Below are 14,872 nucleotides of genomic sequence, written 5' to 3'. Positions count from 1 at the left end.
CAAGCATCGAGTGAGATCCATTACCCTTGCATGGGTGGCAAGGTGTTTAGTTTTTTTACAGTCTGATGAGAAGTAGCAGGTCCATATAATTTTTGCCCGCTCGTTATTTTGTTTTTAAATTGGTTCGGATTTTACAGAGGATTGGAAATGCGGTTGAAAACCTTGATCTTGCCAATTTTCAGGAAAAACCAATGAACAGGGTGGGTGAAACCCCAGAATTGAACCATCTACTTAATAGATTTTCATATGCCAAAGGAAATAATCTTGTGCACTCTTCTTGACCTTCTAAATTGTGCATGGGAAAGGGGAGAAAAACGACTCACTGCAATGGTGGATTCCAAGGTCCATCCCTAGACAAGCGCACAGCACCGGTGGCCATGTTTGGTGTCCAAATATAAGAGGTTGAGAGTGAACGGATTAACTCATCATAAGTGGTTCGGAAGCCCCTATCAAAACCCCAGACGGTTGGTGGGCGAGAGAAGCCCTTAGTAATTTCGAACTTCTCTTAATAAAGAAAAAAGAGTCGAATTTCTCCATGCTATATTTAAAAAATTTATATATTTTTCAAAAGTGAAGTATATCCTTTTTCAGATTCTCTGTCATTTTTTATGTCAAAAATACCTGCTCGCTTTTCCTGTAATACATAATTTATCTCTTAAAACTTTTCTCTCTATATAATAATCATTCCTGCGAACGAGTCTCCCCTACCTAAAATTCCTCTCAGCTGAAATCCATAATTTCGTAACCCCTTTAAAAATATGGAAAGAAAAAAGAAACTAATAAACCAAAACAATCGTTATTTGTTCATAGTTAATTTTAAGCTAATTTCAAAAAAATTCAATCCGATGAAAGCATTGGAAATTTTGTGCTATATTTGCTATTTAATATATTACAGAATTTGTATAAATATAATATTTGTAAATAAAAGTATTGCTTGTGCCCGACTGCTGAGAGTGAGATGTTTTAAATAGTCCCAGCCCGAAGCCTGGCCCGAAACGAGGGTGTGGATCAGGCCCTTAGCCACCCAGGCCCAGGCGTTACCCGGGAGTGCGGAGAATAGCAGCGTCCATTGCTTACTTTCTCCTCCCGAGATTCCCCTCCTTGAATTCTCGCTCCTGCAATAAGGAAATCGACCGAGGTTTCTCTGTCTCTCAACCGCCATTATTCGTGGAAGCAAATTTCGCTTGCTCGCATAGTCTCGGACTCTATTCTCTGTTGGGGTCTCGCTGCGGGGTTCCCCCCTCTCCGGATTCGATCCGAATCGCCCGATGCAGAAGACAGCGCAGGCCTGGTTCTCTGGGGGGCCGAGCAGCCGCGACCAGCAGAGCTCCTCCTCCCTCCTCGCCGACTGGAACTCCTACGCCGCCTCCAGATCCGCCGAGGAGGACGCCTCCTCCGCCATCGGCTTCGATATCGAGTCCGCCGTCAGAACCGCCAACGATAAGGTCACCGGAACCTTCAACGTGTAAGAAAAGGCCACTCTCTTCGATCATCTTCATCGTTTTCGGTTCTTATTGCAATCATTTTCTTGTGTTCTTTCCTTCTGTTGTTCCTTTGTTTTCTTGGACGGTTCTTGGAAATATTAGGGTTCGGGTTTAAAACTTGTGAGATACAGCGTCATGCTGGTTCAGCCTTAACTGTGGATCAGATTTTGGAGTAGGTGCCTTCAAACAAGAACCGAACTATAACAATTTGATGAGGGGATGGCAAAAGGATCACAGATATTTGTTATGATTCATTATATCGAAGTTGATTATGTGGAAGAACGAAGACATAGATGAGTTTTGGCCCTTTTGGAATACAAAGAGGATATATTGCAAAGTTACATTGCTGAGGTGGATGTTGGTTAATTTACGTTGGATAGAATTAGGTAAAATTGAAGCTGCCATATACAAGTGTTAGATTTACAACAACTGAAAACAAAGTACCAGAAAATTGCTTAAGGTGGTATTGACATGTGGAATAAAAATTGCAGGAGGTTGGAGAAGAAGCATTTAATATGTGAGGGTGAATCAGAAAAGGTTAGTGTGTCAGGATGGAAGTGGGAAAGCATGTTAACTGATTTATGTCAATAGATAGGATAATCTCAATAGCAATGCGTGGTAAAGCTGACAATAAAAGAAATACGGATGAGATCATAGTTATGGTCATACTAAAGAAATATGGATGAGATTGACTTATTGTGGTTCACAATCCACAATTTGCGAGACCAGATGATATTTGCTTTGCTATGATACCCAGGGCTACTATTTTTATTTCTGTACATTCATCTTTCATGTGTCAGTACCTTAACAATTGACGGCCTTTTCAGTAAAGTTCGAAAAACATCTAGTACCTTAGGATTCATTACGAAATCCTTATGAATTGTTTATATAGGTAAATGAACGCAACTTGAGGTAATCACATCTATAGAGAGCTTTTGCCTTTGTACATTTCAGATTGTATTTCCATAAAATGAGGAAGTTTGAGCTTGAATGTAGGATGTATAGCCCAATAATATCTGAGAATATGAATTCTTTTTCAAAAATGGCTGGCCATTAACCATTGTTACTATCACTTCAGGCATTGTTTGCCCAAATCAATCTGATGTGGTAGGATTCAGGTTCAAATAATGCTCAGATAAATATTAATAATGTAAAATAAATGTTACCATGAAATAAGATTTTCATATTTTGGTTGTTTTGATGGCAAGAAGTGCGAAGGAAAATAAATAGAATAATGAGTTGGAATGGGCTCTAGCATGCGATCAGGCTCTTGATGGCTATGATATCTTAAGTTGTCATAATATGCCAACCTATCACTATCACAACTATGGAACATGATAAGTAAATCCTTCTACATAGTACGCCGTCATGGGGTATATAAGACTGTAACATAAATTAGTGGATTTTACTAAGACAGTAGTTCGATCATGATTTCTGAAATCATATGACAACTTTAAAACTCAAATTATTAGCCCGCTTAAATAGCCTTAAAGATGAATCAGCAAAGAAAATAAAGTTAACAAAATTAATAGAATTAGAAATCCCTTTACCACCATTAATCTCTTCACTCTCTAATACCCTTGAGGGGGTATCAATATGCATTTTTTTTCCTGGTTCTTTTTTTCCCTTACAAGGTTGCAGGTGCTATTGGATTTAAACCAAATTCCCAAAAATTCATAATTCTGCAATCTTTTGTTAAGTTATGTATTTGATTTTCTAAAATTTGAAACTTTAGAGAACGGATGTCGATATCATTCTCACATTTTTTATCAGATCTAAGTATTTTTAAGATGAGTTACTTAGTATCTAATTCCTTTTTTGCAATAACCATGTCTTAGATATTGTCCATTGGCACCAGCTTTGGTACAATGCGCCAATGTAATGTATGTGTTGTTGCTTGTTGACGTGATATTGATCAAGTACCAAGTGATCTACCCCATAGCCTATAAAAGATTTACTATAATAAACTTAATGTTAGTTTTATATTAAATAAAGTTTCATTGTTTCAGAATTCTTGCTTACCACAACCCTTAAGGCTTGCCGCAACTATTTGGAATTAAAATCATTATTTTTCAATCATTCACCTTTTCAAAGCCTTTCCCATAATTTTAATCATTTAGCATAGGCATGCCCTTCTCTTTCTAGAATCTTTGACATAGGTTTGGAAACTGCTTCTTATTAGGGCCTCATTAGATTTTTTTGCATGCTGTTTCTATTCAGCCATTTCTCTATCACTTGCCTCCATTGATATAATATCTGCGCATCATTTAGTATACTTGTTACTCTTAACATTGCTAGCTTATCAAGTCTCAAGTGATATAACTTCCATGTGTCCTTTAAAATACTTTATCCTCATTATAACCTTGCTATTTCACCAAACATATATCTCGGCATTTTCATTTCTGCCACTTGCATCTTTACTACTCTACTTTACTATCTGTTGTAGTTTTATATACTTCTCTCATAAAGAGAAGGAATGTGTTGATGACCTAACACTTAAAAAGCATTCCACATCATTCATCTACTTCTAACTCAATAAGATATGGATTCATCTACCCACTTATTCTTTTGTAAATAATTCCTGGAAATGAAAATAATCATACACATTGGGCCCTTATTTGCATCCCCATTATGCTGAAACTACGTCACGTATACGCTATTATCTGCTCTTTTAGCTTTAAGCCCTTATTTTAGTTCAGAGTTTAACCTTCCCATTGGTTAAAGTTGTTCTTACATTGTGGCACATCTTTGTAGATATTATCAATAAGCTCATTGATGACTACTGTGAAGAGGAATGGTTATGGTGCTGACAATTAGTGTAAGCCCAGGGTGGTTAATCCTTCCTTTGCATCAAGAGAGAGAGAGAGAGAGAGAGAGAGAGAGAGAGAAGTAGTGTAAGCCCATCATGACTAGAAAACTAACCAGGCTTGTGATTGCTAGTCTTGTTGCTTGCAAGTTGCAACTGTTTTAACATTTTGGTTCTCAATGATTGGAACATACCATTTACTCAGACCTTATTTTTCTTAATGCCCCTGAAATTCTCTCAGTACTCTTACATATCTTTTCTCAGTCAATAGAGACCATTTGTAAACTGTATTTATTCTGTATGTATATTCAAGGTTTCATTAGCATGTAAATAATTTTGTTCCCTCGGATTGTTGTCATTTTTCTAAGTCTTTTTTGTTTCCCATAACTTTCAGATTATTGCCTAAATTGAAATGTGCATGTGTACATGTTTTATTGTTTATTGTATTTATAAATTTTTTTATATCTCCATACATGCATATGCATCATGGAAACATTAATGACAAAAACAATTAATAACAGGCATATTAGTTTTTGTGCCTAGAACTGCATGCTAATTATTACAGTTTATAGTAAAGGAGCACCTAAGAAGTGGTATTGGAGAGAGGTCCACAGACATTTCAAAGCAGGTGTAATCTTCTCGCTAGAGATTTGTAGCTACTAAGCTCCAATCAGAACATTGGTTTACAGACATCTTTCTGCAGCTAGTGGTTTATTCTTAATTGTAAAGCAATTATCAATATTTAAAGTTAAGCTAGAGAATATTCTTGATTACTTGATTGATATCATAGCATTAATCCTGGCAGCAACTAAGTAGGTTTCTTGAGCTAGGCATGCTCTTTCACTAATGAGAGTGTTACTGAAAAAGTAGAGATGACATTTCTTGTTTGTGGCGCAAGTTTTTTTTTTGTCCAATTATAAAGAGTAAACTATTTAATGATACTAATTTGCAATTCTTTTATCTATTCTGCAAATCAACAATTAAATTTGATATTTGTTCGGTTGATATTTCTCAGGTTTTCCAAAGGTGTTAGAGAATTACCTGGAAGTTTTCAGTCTGCTACTAGCAATGTACCATCTGGAAAGTCTCTTATATACTTTGGACTGCTCCTTGCCAGTGGCATTTTTCTTGTTTTTATTGCATTCACCATGTTCCTTCCAGTCATGGTGCTGATGCCCCAGAAATTTGCTATCTGTTTCACACTTGGGTGTGCCTTTATTATTGGATCATTCTTTGCTCTTAAAGGTCCTAAGAATCAGCTTGCTCACATGGCTTCAAAAGAGGTATGAAATTACTAGAGATGCTCTTTTTGTTAGTTGTGTGCCACTTCTCTTCCATACCTTCTGCTTAAAGAAAAGAAAGATGAGTACATCACATATACAAAAAAAGGTGGTATGGTTTAGTTGACTTGGAATAAGCTTGGCTATGGTGAAATTCGTATTTGTTCTTTATTTACTATATTAACTGTGTAGTAACAGGACAAAATTTTTAATTTATTTTCTTTTATGAATCATAGAGTAGTTTTAGCTTTTAGGTTAAACAACATTGTAAATGCTACAATGGAGTTTCTTGTTCCAGATTTAGGAATGTGAAATGGATGAAGTATCAATGGTAGGATTTGTTTCATGTCTTGGTGATGGATTCTCTCTTTGTTAGGAAGAATCTGGGGATTTTTCGCTCCAGTTGATTTTAGTTTAACTTTTATTCCTGTATGTATTTACAAAACTAACAAGTTTCAAATTGGTTTGGTTTTAATTTGGTCAACCTGTACTTGACCCAGTCTGGCCCCACTTCAAAACCCCATGGTAAGAACCTGTATTTTTTGGATTCATAGTCTTAAACCTAACACAGTTCTAAACTCAGTCATTTTTTCCAGGAATAGACCTGGTTCCTGAAAATGGTTCTGTCATCCATAGCCTGATTTTTTTCCCCTGTCTAACTGGGTTAGTCAGATGGTTAGGACAAAATTTTCCCTCCCCTAAGATAGAGCAATACCTGAATATCTGTCTTTCATGGATGTTTGCTGTGCTTTTTTTATGAAACTGACTCCAATTTTCTTCCTTAAACTAGGTTATTACATAAAAATGTTAATGCATTTTGTTGGGCAACTTGAATCAGCCTGCCTGAAGAGCACCCTATTTTCTGACTTCCATGTTTACAATCCTAGTTGCAGATGTATTTAAATAAGGCAACAAACACCAAATCCTTTTCGATCGATCACTACATCTTCCCTTGGATTTGATCTTCATAACATTCTTGCTCAACTTAGTCATCCATTACAACCAAATAGGCTTGCCCTACTGATAATTGCCATGGAAGTTATACAAAACAAAAAGCCCTTTTCTGGCAAGGGCATTATTCTACTCCACTCTCATTGATCACTAGCACCTGCAAAATTATGCGGTTGGCCATAAATCTTGTACTAATAGCATCTGAGCTGCCATTTCTTACCATAAATATTGTTAATCCATAGCTGTCCTCTTCGGTGTTATAAATGTTGCCGTTGAATGGTGCTTGGTCTGGAATATAATGATTTTCGGGCAAGAGCTAAATATTACTTGAGTAGAGGCTTGTGCTCTCTGTCTCCATGCCTTCATACATCTGCTAGATGCACGGCAGTTACTAAAGTGGATAATCACTTTGAGATCAAGAAAGATAATTTGTGGTTCTATTTGAAAAATTAACTCTGATCCAAGGCACGGCAAACCGATACGGGAGGGGTACCGGTTGGCGACTAGTTTAGTATGGTATAGGTCCGTACCATGCCATTTCGAGGTGTACCAACATAGGGAGAGCCAAAGAGGGAGGGGGGAGCGGTAGAAAAGAAGAGAGGAAGAGAGAGAGAGAGAGAGAGAGAGAGAGTGAGAGGGGAGGGAGACTTGAAACCCTAACCCAACCCGAGAGAGGGAGGGACTTACTATGGAGCATTGTGAGCGGCGGCGGGCGAGGAGGGAGGGAGGGCAATGTTCGCGAGGGGGTGGGGGGTGTGCGCCCGAGCCCGAGCGGGGGAAGGAGGGGTGGAATAAATCACGAGCTGTTTCGTTTAGTAAAAGCGGGTAGTTTAATAGCCAAACCGTGCAAGGGATTTAATAGCTGGGGGAGCCGTTTCATTTTAAAAAAGCTTGAATCGTGTCGGTTGCTGATTGGTCCGGTTTGGTGTGGTTTGGCAAATCATGCTCTGCTCTATTTGCTGCTACTGAGGTTTATCCATGTGGCTTAAAATTTAAAAACATGGAGTGTAAGTTGAATGCGAACATTGGATAAAGTTCTATTTTTTCTGACCACCATTGTCCAACATGAAGCCATTTCAGTTGCCCTTTACTGCTTGGTCACTGGTATCTCAGTTAAAAGGTCTATCAAGCATTGATATGAGATTTGCTTTGCATTTTTATATGTTTTCACTAAAATTTGTGGTAAGAATAATAATTTATGCCAATATGGGCTTCTGTGTTTGTCACAGAGACTACCTTTCACACTGGGATTTGTTGGAAGCATGGTGGGGACCATTTATGTGTCTATGGTGCTTCATAGCTACATCCTCTCTGTTTTCTTCTCTGTACTTCAGGTAATGATCCTTGTGATCTTAACTCTAGTTGCATTTTCTTCTTCTTTTATTTCTCTGAGTTGCTGGTAAATATTGGACCTATTGCTGGCAGGATATGCATATGACATTATTATTTTATTTAACTGTCTTTTATTTTCTTCCTCCTTTTCCCTAAATATTTGCTGTTTTGCTATTGTTCTCACACGTACAATAATATTAGCAAGATATAGCTGGTTTAATACATTTTCATCACGATGGTGCTTAATAACATCGCCAATTATAATCTGCAGACCTGAACCCCTTTCCTTTGTTGTAATTTTTATTTTGTCTAGATCATCTTAGTTGATAGCAAATATCTGTGTTGTCTAAATGATTAAAATAAATATTTCAAATGTAAAGAACATCAACATAACCTCTTCAGAGCTGACAGAAAAATTAATTGCACTTTTTTTTTGGGTTCTGGCCTAGGTCCTTGCGCTTGCATATTATGCTATTTCATATTTTCCTGGAGGATCTGCCGGAATGAAGTTTCTGTCATCAGCTCTTACATCGTCAATACTAAGGTGCTTTGGCAGGTGATGCGGTGAGGTGTCAGTTTCGCTTCCCGTAGGAGGGCGGGAGGTTTCCTTTGTTTCGAGGGACTTCCTGTAACAGCATCCGCACTAACGTTCTATCTTTTTGGTGCTTGAACATCAACAGTATTGAGCTTGTAGCGTGTGATGGATTCAAGTTGGACAAATGTTAACTCCTTATCAAGAGAGAGAGAGAGAGAGAGAGAGAGAGAGACTTTTGTTGGATATAAAGGATTTTAAGAGCTAAGTTCTCATAATAATTTTAACTCATTATCCTTCCCTGTAAATTTTTAAGCAAATATGCCTTCAAGGTGCAAGCCAGATTGGTCCCTTCTGATACTGCTGCACAAATTTCTTTCCAAAAGATTAAAAAAAAATGACCTATGTTGTGGTTTGCGGAACTGGTTTTCTTGCACGGTTTCGTATCATTCAATAATCATTGGATTCCATATTGAAATTGGTGGTCACAAATGCTCATTCTTCTTTGTTGGTAAGCCGACATTTGTCTTCCGTGAACCTGCAGTGGAGTTGCTTCCCGTGCTGTGTTAGACGACTTGATTATATCGTGGATATTGTGAGAGGCTATTTTCTTGTGTCTCTGTTTCGAAAACGGTGCACACAGAAATCCAAGAGTTAGGATGCTACAAAAAATTCTCGCATGCTGTGCGAGACTAGGTGGCAGAAGCCAAGGCAAGAAATAGGTAATTTTTCGGACATTACTCCACAGGAGAGCCTGGGAACCGTTTCCATGCATGCAGTCTTTGGTTTCTGTAGTTTGGAGTGTTTTGAAATCTGTACAAGGTGCAATGGAATGATCAAGGTTGTGAAAGAAGATTAATCATTCTTTTGCATGAAAAATCCAATTCTAACCCTTCAAAGAGACAACTGTTTTTTCTCAAAAAGAAAAAGCAGGGAAAAAAAAAGAAAGAAAAAAGACAATTGTTGTGCGGTATGAATCAACAGCTTATGGCTTCTATCAATAAAATAATTCAACTAGGGCACAAGCTTACCATATATATATGCTTCATAAGCCACCGTCACAGTACCTTATATTTGGCTAATCAAAACAACCACCCGATACGATATTGTAAAGTATCCTGCAGTTCAGTTCAATAATATTGTTAATGATTGAACGACGGGTTGCTCCATCATCACATCATCCAGAATTCAAAAGTTACATCGCATGGAAGTGTTAAGGAGGGAGAGAGCTCTTTCAGCATTCAGATCGAAAGCATCGTCCCAGTCCCAGACCTCTCATATCATGTTTCTTTTGAGACATTCCAGTGCTCGAACATCACTCCGTCTTCCAAGCGCAAAGAAAGAAGCAAAACTCTGGAGCTGGAGAGCTTGGATTGCCATTGCGGTCTCCCTCTGCAGCCGGCTTGAATATAAACAAGGCATGCCCCGTTCCCGGGGACCCGAAGAGCCAGTCATGCACGTCCCAGAACACCTGCACCGGCACCTTCTCGACGAGCACCGTCTCATTCCCCCGGAACTTCCATTGGAGGTTGCTCACATGGATCAGGACGACGCCATCGATGCTGATCCACATCTCCGGATCCTGGGGCCCTGAGATCGAGTTCTCCACGACGATGTCGTGCTCCTTCTTCCTCTCATCAAATCTTGCCCTCGTCGTGAAACACTTCTTCCCGAAGACGTTCTCCCTCCTGGACACCAATGCGGCGCTCTCCAGCGCAGGCCTGCATTTGGTTCTCCTGTAGGCTTCCTTCTTGCAGTCGCCCAGCAGGAGGACGACTTCCTCGTTGCATACAAGCGCAACGTAGTGGTGGCCTCCGGAGGGCTCCGGCCCGTTCGAGAACTTCGCCGACCGGAGGTCCCAGTAGAGATCGACGCGCTCGCCGTCGATCTCCAAGGACTTGAAGCCCTTCTTGCTCCAAAAGGGCCACGGCTTTAGCTCCACCTTGCACGTCAACGGGCTGTCGCCGTTGGACTTCTCCACGGAGACTGAGAGGGAGTGGTTCATGAGGTTCTTGCTCCAAACAACGGTCACATTTCGGGGCACCCCAACGATATTGGCCTGGTAGATGGAGATCACCGAGCATTGCGCCGTCTTGTTGCTTGTCGCTTCTTCCCCATGCTTCTCGCCCTCCTCCATATTTGAATATAGAAATCGTGGACTGGAGGACTTAATATTTATCAAACTCTAGCAAGTCAATTTCTTCTTCGTTGTGCAATGCTAACTAAACGTAGAAGATAAGAGCAGCCTTCTTGATCACTAAAAACGAACAACAAAAGAAGGAAGGAAGAATCAAAATGTGAGAAACAGAAAAATTTCCATTTCATGAACGTAGAGTTGTAAGAGAACTTTAGAAGAAGATTGCATGCTGAAATGAATGGCAATAAGAATAAAGCATTTAATTACCTCAGGCTAGAAAACAAATCAATGATCGCAATGCATCAGAATGTGGCCATGAGGGGTGCTTAGAATTAAAAAGTTTGCGATAGCTGCCCCAAGACTCCAGATGGAAATCATGGGATTTACAATAATTAAGTGCTCGATTGATCTATTGGAAGATATGATCAGGAAAACAATTCGAGGAGGAAGAATGCTTTTTCTTGTTCCTGGACCTTTCTTCTTCCTTGCGACGAAAAAAAGAGAGAACAAGGAATAGTTTCAATGACCTAACTAACTAACTATCTAGAATTCTGTTATTCACTTAGCATTCAGGACACATGATTACAGCATTAGAAGGATATTGTAGTTATTTTAGGTGCAAAAGAGAAAGATATCTGTATCTATAATAAGCAAACAGGACGGAGAAAGATTGGCAGGGAGGCAAAAAAGGAGAAAATTTCTCCTTGGTGGTCTGCTGAATTGCCACATCAAACTTCATTAGCATTTTTCCCACCCATCAAAGTGCGTCTCCTCGCCACCCACCCTGATTTCTCAAACCGACAGCGTTATCCAGATTCCTACAATCTTTATGAATCATCCTTCATTTTTCCTTGATCAAATAATTCTGCAAATTGTTTTTATATAATTGAATCCATCAAGACTTGATCACTGATTTATAAATCTTATAATATATGCATATCTATAGACCTATATATTATTGTATTATATGGATAGAAATATATATCATGCATGCATGCATGCAAATATATATATATATATATATATATATATATATATATATATATATATATATATATATATATATATATATATATATATATATATATATATATATATATATGTATGATGTTGCCGATGGTGGTGCTTCTGTTTCCCTTACTTCTTTCACAACAGAAAAAGATGGACTTTGTATCATCCTTTCCTTCCATAAACAAGTATAAAAATATAGCCGTAAACTTGAATTCTTTTCTTTTTGGGGGACTAATCTTTTAATTTTGCTTTAGTTTTATGAATTGTCGCAATGTTAATTGGCATACAGTCTCTCTGTTGTTATTTTCCAACCAACTGAAGCTATTCAGCACAATCATAGCTACCGGAAGGCTTGATCCTAACATGGTTTGTGCTGCACCGATCCCATCCATTTCAGATTTTGAGCTTCAGAAGATTGGAGCCAAGAATAATGGATAGGTTGCTGCCATCCCATTAAAGACACAATTCTTCTACCATGGAATCATGCACAAGTTTAACATCGAGTCATAACTTTTATGAGCATACTCTATTTGTTCTAAATTTAACAAGCACTAGTGCCCTCCCTCGACGACAAAATTGCAGGCACCTCCATGGCTTCAAGCCATGGGAGTCCATGCTTACAGGGGACAAAACAGCATAAGTTCCCTTCCTTCTCTACAAAATTGCTGGCACTCTATAGATCAATGTGACAAGAGTCCAGGCTTACAAGGGAAATACAGCAAAGTTAGATAAACTAATAACAAACTAATGAGCCAACTGATAGAATCATCTACTACTAGAAGCATGAATCATCACTTCTCCTATGGATTCCAAGCAAATGGCCATGGTTTACTGGAGACAGAAGTTTGCTTGGGACTGGCACAGTCAGCCAGATGATGCACATTGTTCTGAGCCACCACAATATTAGTATGATTCTGCTCTGCTGCACCACCTCCCATCAAATTATGGTTCTCAAACAACCCGATCGAACTATTCAGTGGATGGACAGGAACCACACCCCTGTTGGCAGAGTCATTTTCCAATATTGCACCGACCAATGGCGACGTCGAGGATGTTGGGATTGGAGGCACCACAGTGAAGGGCACCTCATCCATGTTCATTGGAATTGAAGGCACCGTAGCTAAGGGTACCTCATCCATGCTCACTGGCACATAAGGAAACTGCAAGAAACTGAAGCTCCTTGGCTGCGGAGGGTATTGCAAGGAAGTGTTCAGAGTGAGATATGGATCCGAAACCATCAGATCATAACCAGAAGATGTACTTTGGATACCCATCATCCCATCACGAGGAACAATTTCTAGGCATTGGCCTCCCAAGTTGATGGTCTCTCCTCCATTGAAGTGTTGTCTGTCTTTAAGCAATTGGATTCTCTCTTTGATCGCCTCCATCCTTGAGTCCAATTGATGAGCAAGCTCCCTTAGTGACTTGTTCATGGCACAAAGCAAATCATCCGTAGGCAACAGTGGCGTATCAGCTAAATCCCTGATCCTCCTATTGCATGATGCTCGACGTTTGTTGATTTCAGCCTTCATGTAACCTGGTAAGTCGAGTTTGTGCTTGTTTTGGATAACGGTACTAAGCTCTCGGTACCTCTGAATAATGTATCCAGCTGCTTGATTGTCCTCAGGCCATGTCTCTACTTGTCCCTCGGGTCCAAAGCTTATCGCCAAGGCCGGTATATCACAAAGGATGGCCAATTCACTAGCCTTCTTCTTTAGCCCTCCTATTCTCTTCCTATAGGTTGCCGACCGTTTGCGCTGTTCTTCAATGAACTTTAGCTGCACCTTGGGGCGGCCCATGTCGAAAATTTCGTTGAGCCTGCAAAGAATGTTTATGAGTGTATTCTCAGAAAAAGGGAAAAAAAAAGAAGGTTTGATCTTTCTTGTAATATATACTAATCTCAAAAGCCTGTTCAAGACAAACATGAAATAATTGCAAGCTTGTGAACTGAAAAACAGAAATTTGGAAGAAAATATCGAATTTCTCACAAAGATCAGAAAGTTGAGAAAGAAAGATCTGATCCTAAAAACAGGGGGGAAAGGAAATACTTTACTTAATGATGGTCATTATAGATTTCTTTCCAAGCATATAATCAAAACTAACATATAGCATCAATAACTAAAAAAACTTAGAAATCTTTCACTCATAAGCCTTGGCTCGGTTATGATCAGTTCTGTAAATCATCATGTAATGCATGGAGATTTACCATCGAAATTTTTTTTCCCTTAATTAAGAGAATATTGTGAATATGGAGACTTATTTGCTTTCAGATCAAAACTCCTTTTTCATGCTGCATACAGTGTCTAAAACATGAAAAAGTTTATTATTTTGCATAGTTAGATGATTATCTTAAACCAGATCGAAACTAACCAACAGCATAACACGCCACCTTTGACATTACTATATATATATGTGTCATGACTCACTTTTTTTCCATTGAGCACTTATCTGAAACTCTTTCTTTTGAGAAAACTTTCAAAATTTTATGATTTTTTCTATTGTCATACAACGTGTTCTTCAACTCGTTGGTATCAGTATATACATCAAAAAATTCACGTAACCATGACAAGTAGTTATAACCTACAACGGCTCACAAGAGAGTTAAATAAGAGTTAACAAATAATTAACTACCTGTAATCCAAAAGAAAACTAAACAAGATTAAGTTTAATCATATGAAGGTCGCCATGGTATTAATGCCCTCGAGAAAGAAAAACATAAAAGGGAAACGCAGTCTTGAAGGCTTGGACTTACCTTGCTAGAAAAGAAAAACCCTAGTCTTCTTTGAGAAAGGAGAAGGGGGACGCGGTGGGGGGCAGTCTTCAATTCCTCGCAAGAAAATTTGGTTCCCCTGATTGCACTCCCTCTTGCATAAATAGCTCTTGCAGAGGAGATCTCGGCCGTCTCGGTTTCGGATTTAAGATACGGAAGGTTGGAAAGTAAGGAAGGTTAACTTATATTAAAGGTATTAGTTAGAATAACCCATGCTCTGATTAAGAAAGTATTTCTAAGTTTGGTTAATTTGTTTCCTCAGAAACGAGTTCCGCTATTCTTTTAAGATTCTTATTCTTTCTAGATTACAGATGTTAATATAAATCCATCGTTACTCTATTTTCTCAAAAGAATACCCTTAATTAGTAAGGTTAGATGTTAATATATGTATGTATGTAGTTATCCGGAGTGGTGGAACCCAACAAGGGCGTGTTGGGTCATCTACGCTGGGATTTAGGTGGGCCTGATTGTGGGCCTTCATATTTTTATGGGCCTACATTCTTTTGGGGCTGCCGGGTTTTGGGCTTCCTTTTTTGTTGGAAAGCATGATTACACTCTGTTTACTTTTC

General features: G+C 38.8%; 3 protein-coding genes across 3 annotated transcripts; 1 reads left to right on the top strand and 2 right to left on the bottom strand.

The window, feature by feature from the left end:
* The first annotated feature begins 976 nt into the window (after positions 1 to 976).
* LOC103702366 (Got1/Sft2-like vescicle transport protein family) lies at positions 977 to 8,740 on the top strand. The gene is made up of 4 exons (XM_008784772.6): positions 977 to 1,465; positions 5,306 to 5,573; positions 7,751 to 7,855; positions 8,303 to 8,740. The coding sequence occupies exons 1-4, from the start codon at positions 1,269 to 1,271 to the stop codon at positions 8,411 to 8,413; spliced, it is 681 nt and encodes a 226-aa protein (XP_008782994.1). The 5' UTR covers positions 977 to 1,268; the 3' UTR covers positions 8,414 to 8,740.
* Positions 8,741 to 9,569: 829 nt separating this feature from the next.
* Positions 9,570 to 10,522, bottom strand: LOC103702440 (uncharacterized). The gene has a single exon (XM_008784879.5). It carries the CDS (start codon positions 10,520 to 10,522, stop codon positions 9,701 to 9,703), a length of 822 nt encoding a protein of 273 aa, XP_008783101.4. The 3' UTR covers positions 9,570 to 9,700.
* Positions 10,523 to 11,658: 1,136 nt separating this feature from the next.
* Positions 11,659 to 14,573, bottom strand: LOC103702439 (agamous-like MADS-box protein AGL14). The gene is made up of 2 exons (XM_008784878.3): positions 14,286 to 14,573; positions 11,659 to 13,351 (listed from the first exon to the last, which is right to left on the bottom strand). The coding sequence occupies exon 2, from the start codon at positions 13,330 to 13,332 to the stop codon at positions 12,334 to 12,336; it is 999 nt and encodes a 332-aa protein (XP_008783100.1). The 5' UTR covers positions 13,333 to 13,351; positions 14,286 to 14,573; the 3' UTR covers positions 11,659 to 12,333.
* Between the last annotated feature and the right edge of the window lie 299 nt (positions 14,574 to 14,872).

Source organism: Phoenix dactylifera, chromosome 11 (genome assembly GCF_051530095.1).
Source record: "Phoenix dactylifera cultivar Ajwa chromosome 11, Ajwa_hap1_PhDact_Kaust_v1.1, whole genome shotgun sequence".
Classification (NCBI taxonomy): domain Eukaryota; kingdom Viridiplantae; phylum Streptophyta; class Magnoliopsida; order Arecales; family Arecaceae; genus Phoenix; species Phoenix dactylifera.
Note: the sequence above shows the minus strand (reverse complement) of the source record. Positions and strands in the feature narration are given on the sequence as shown.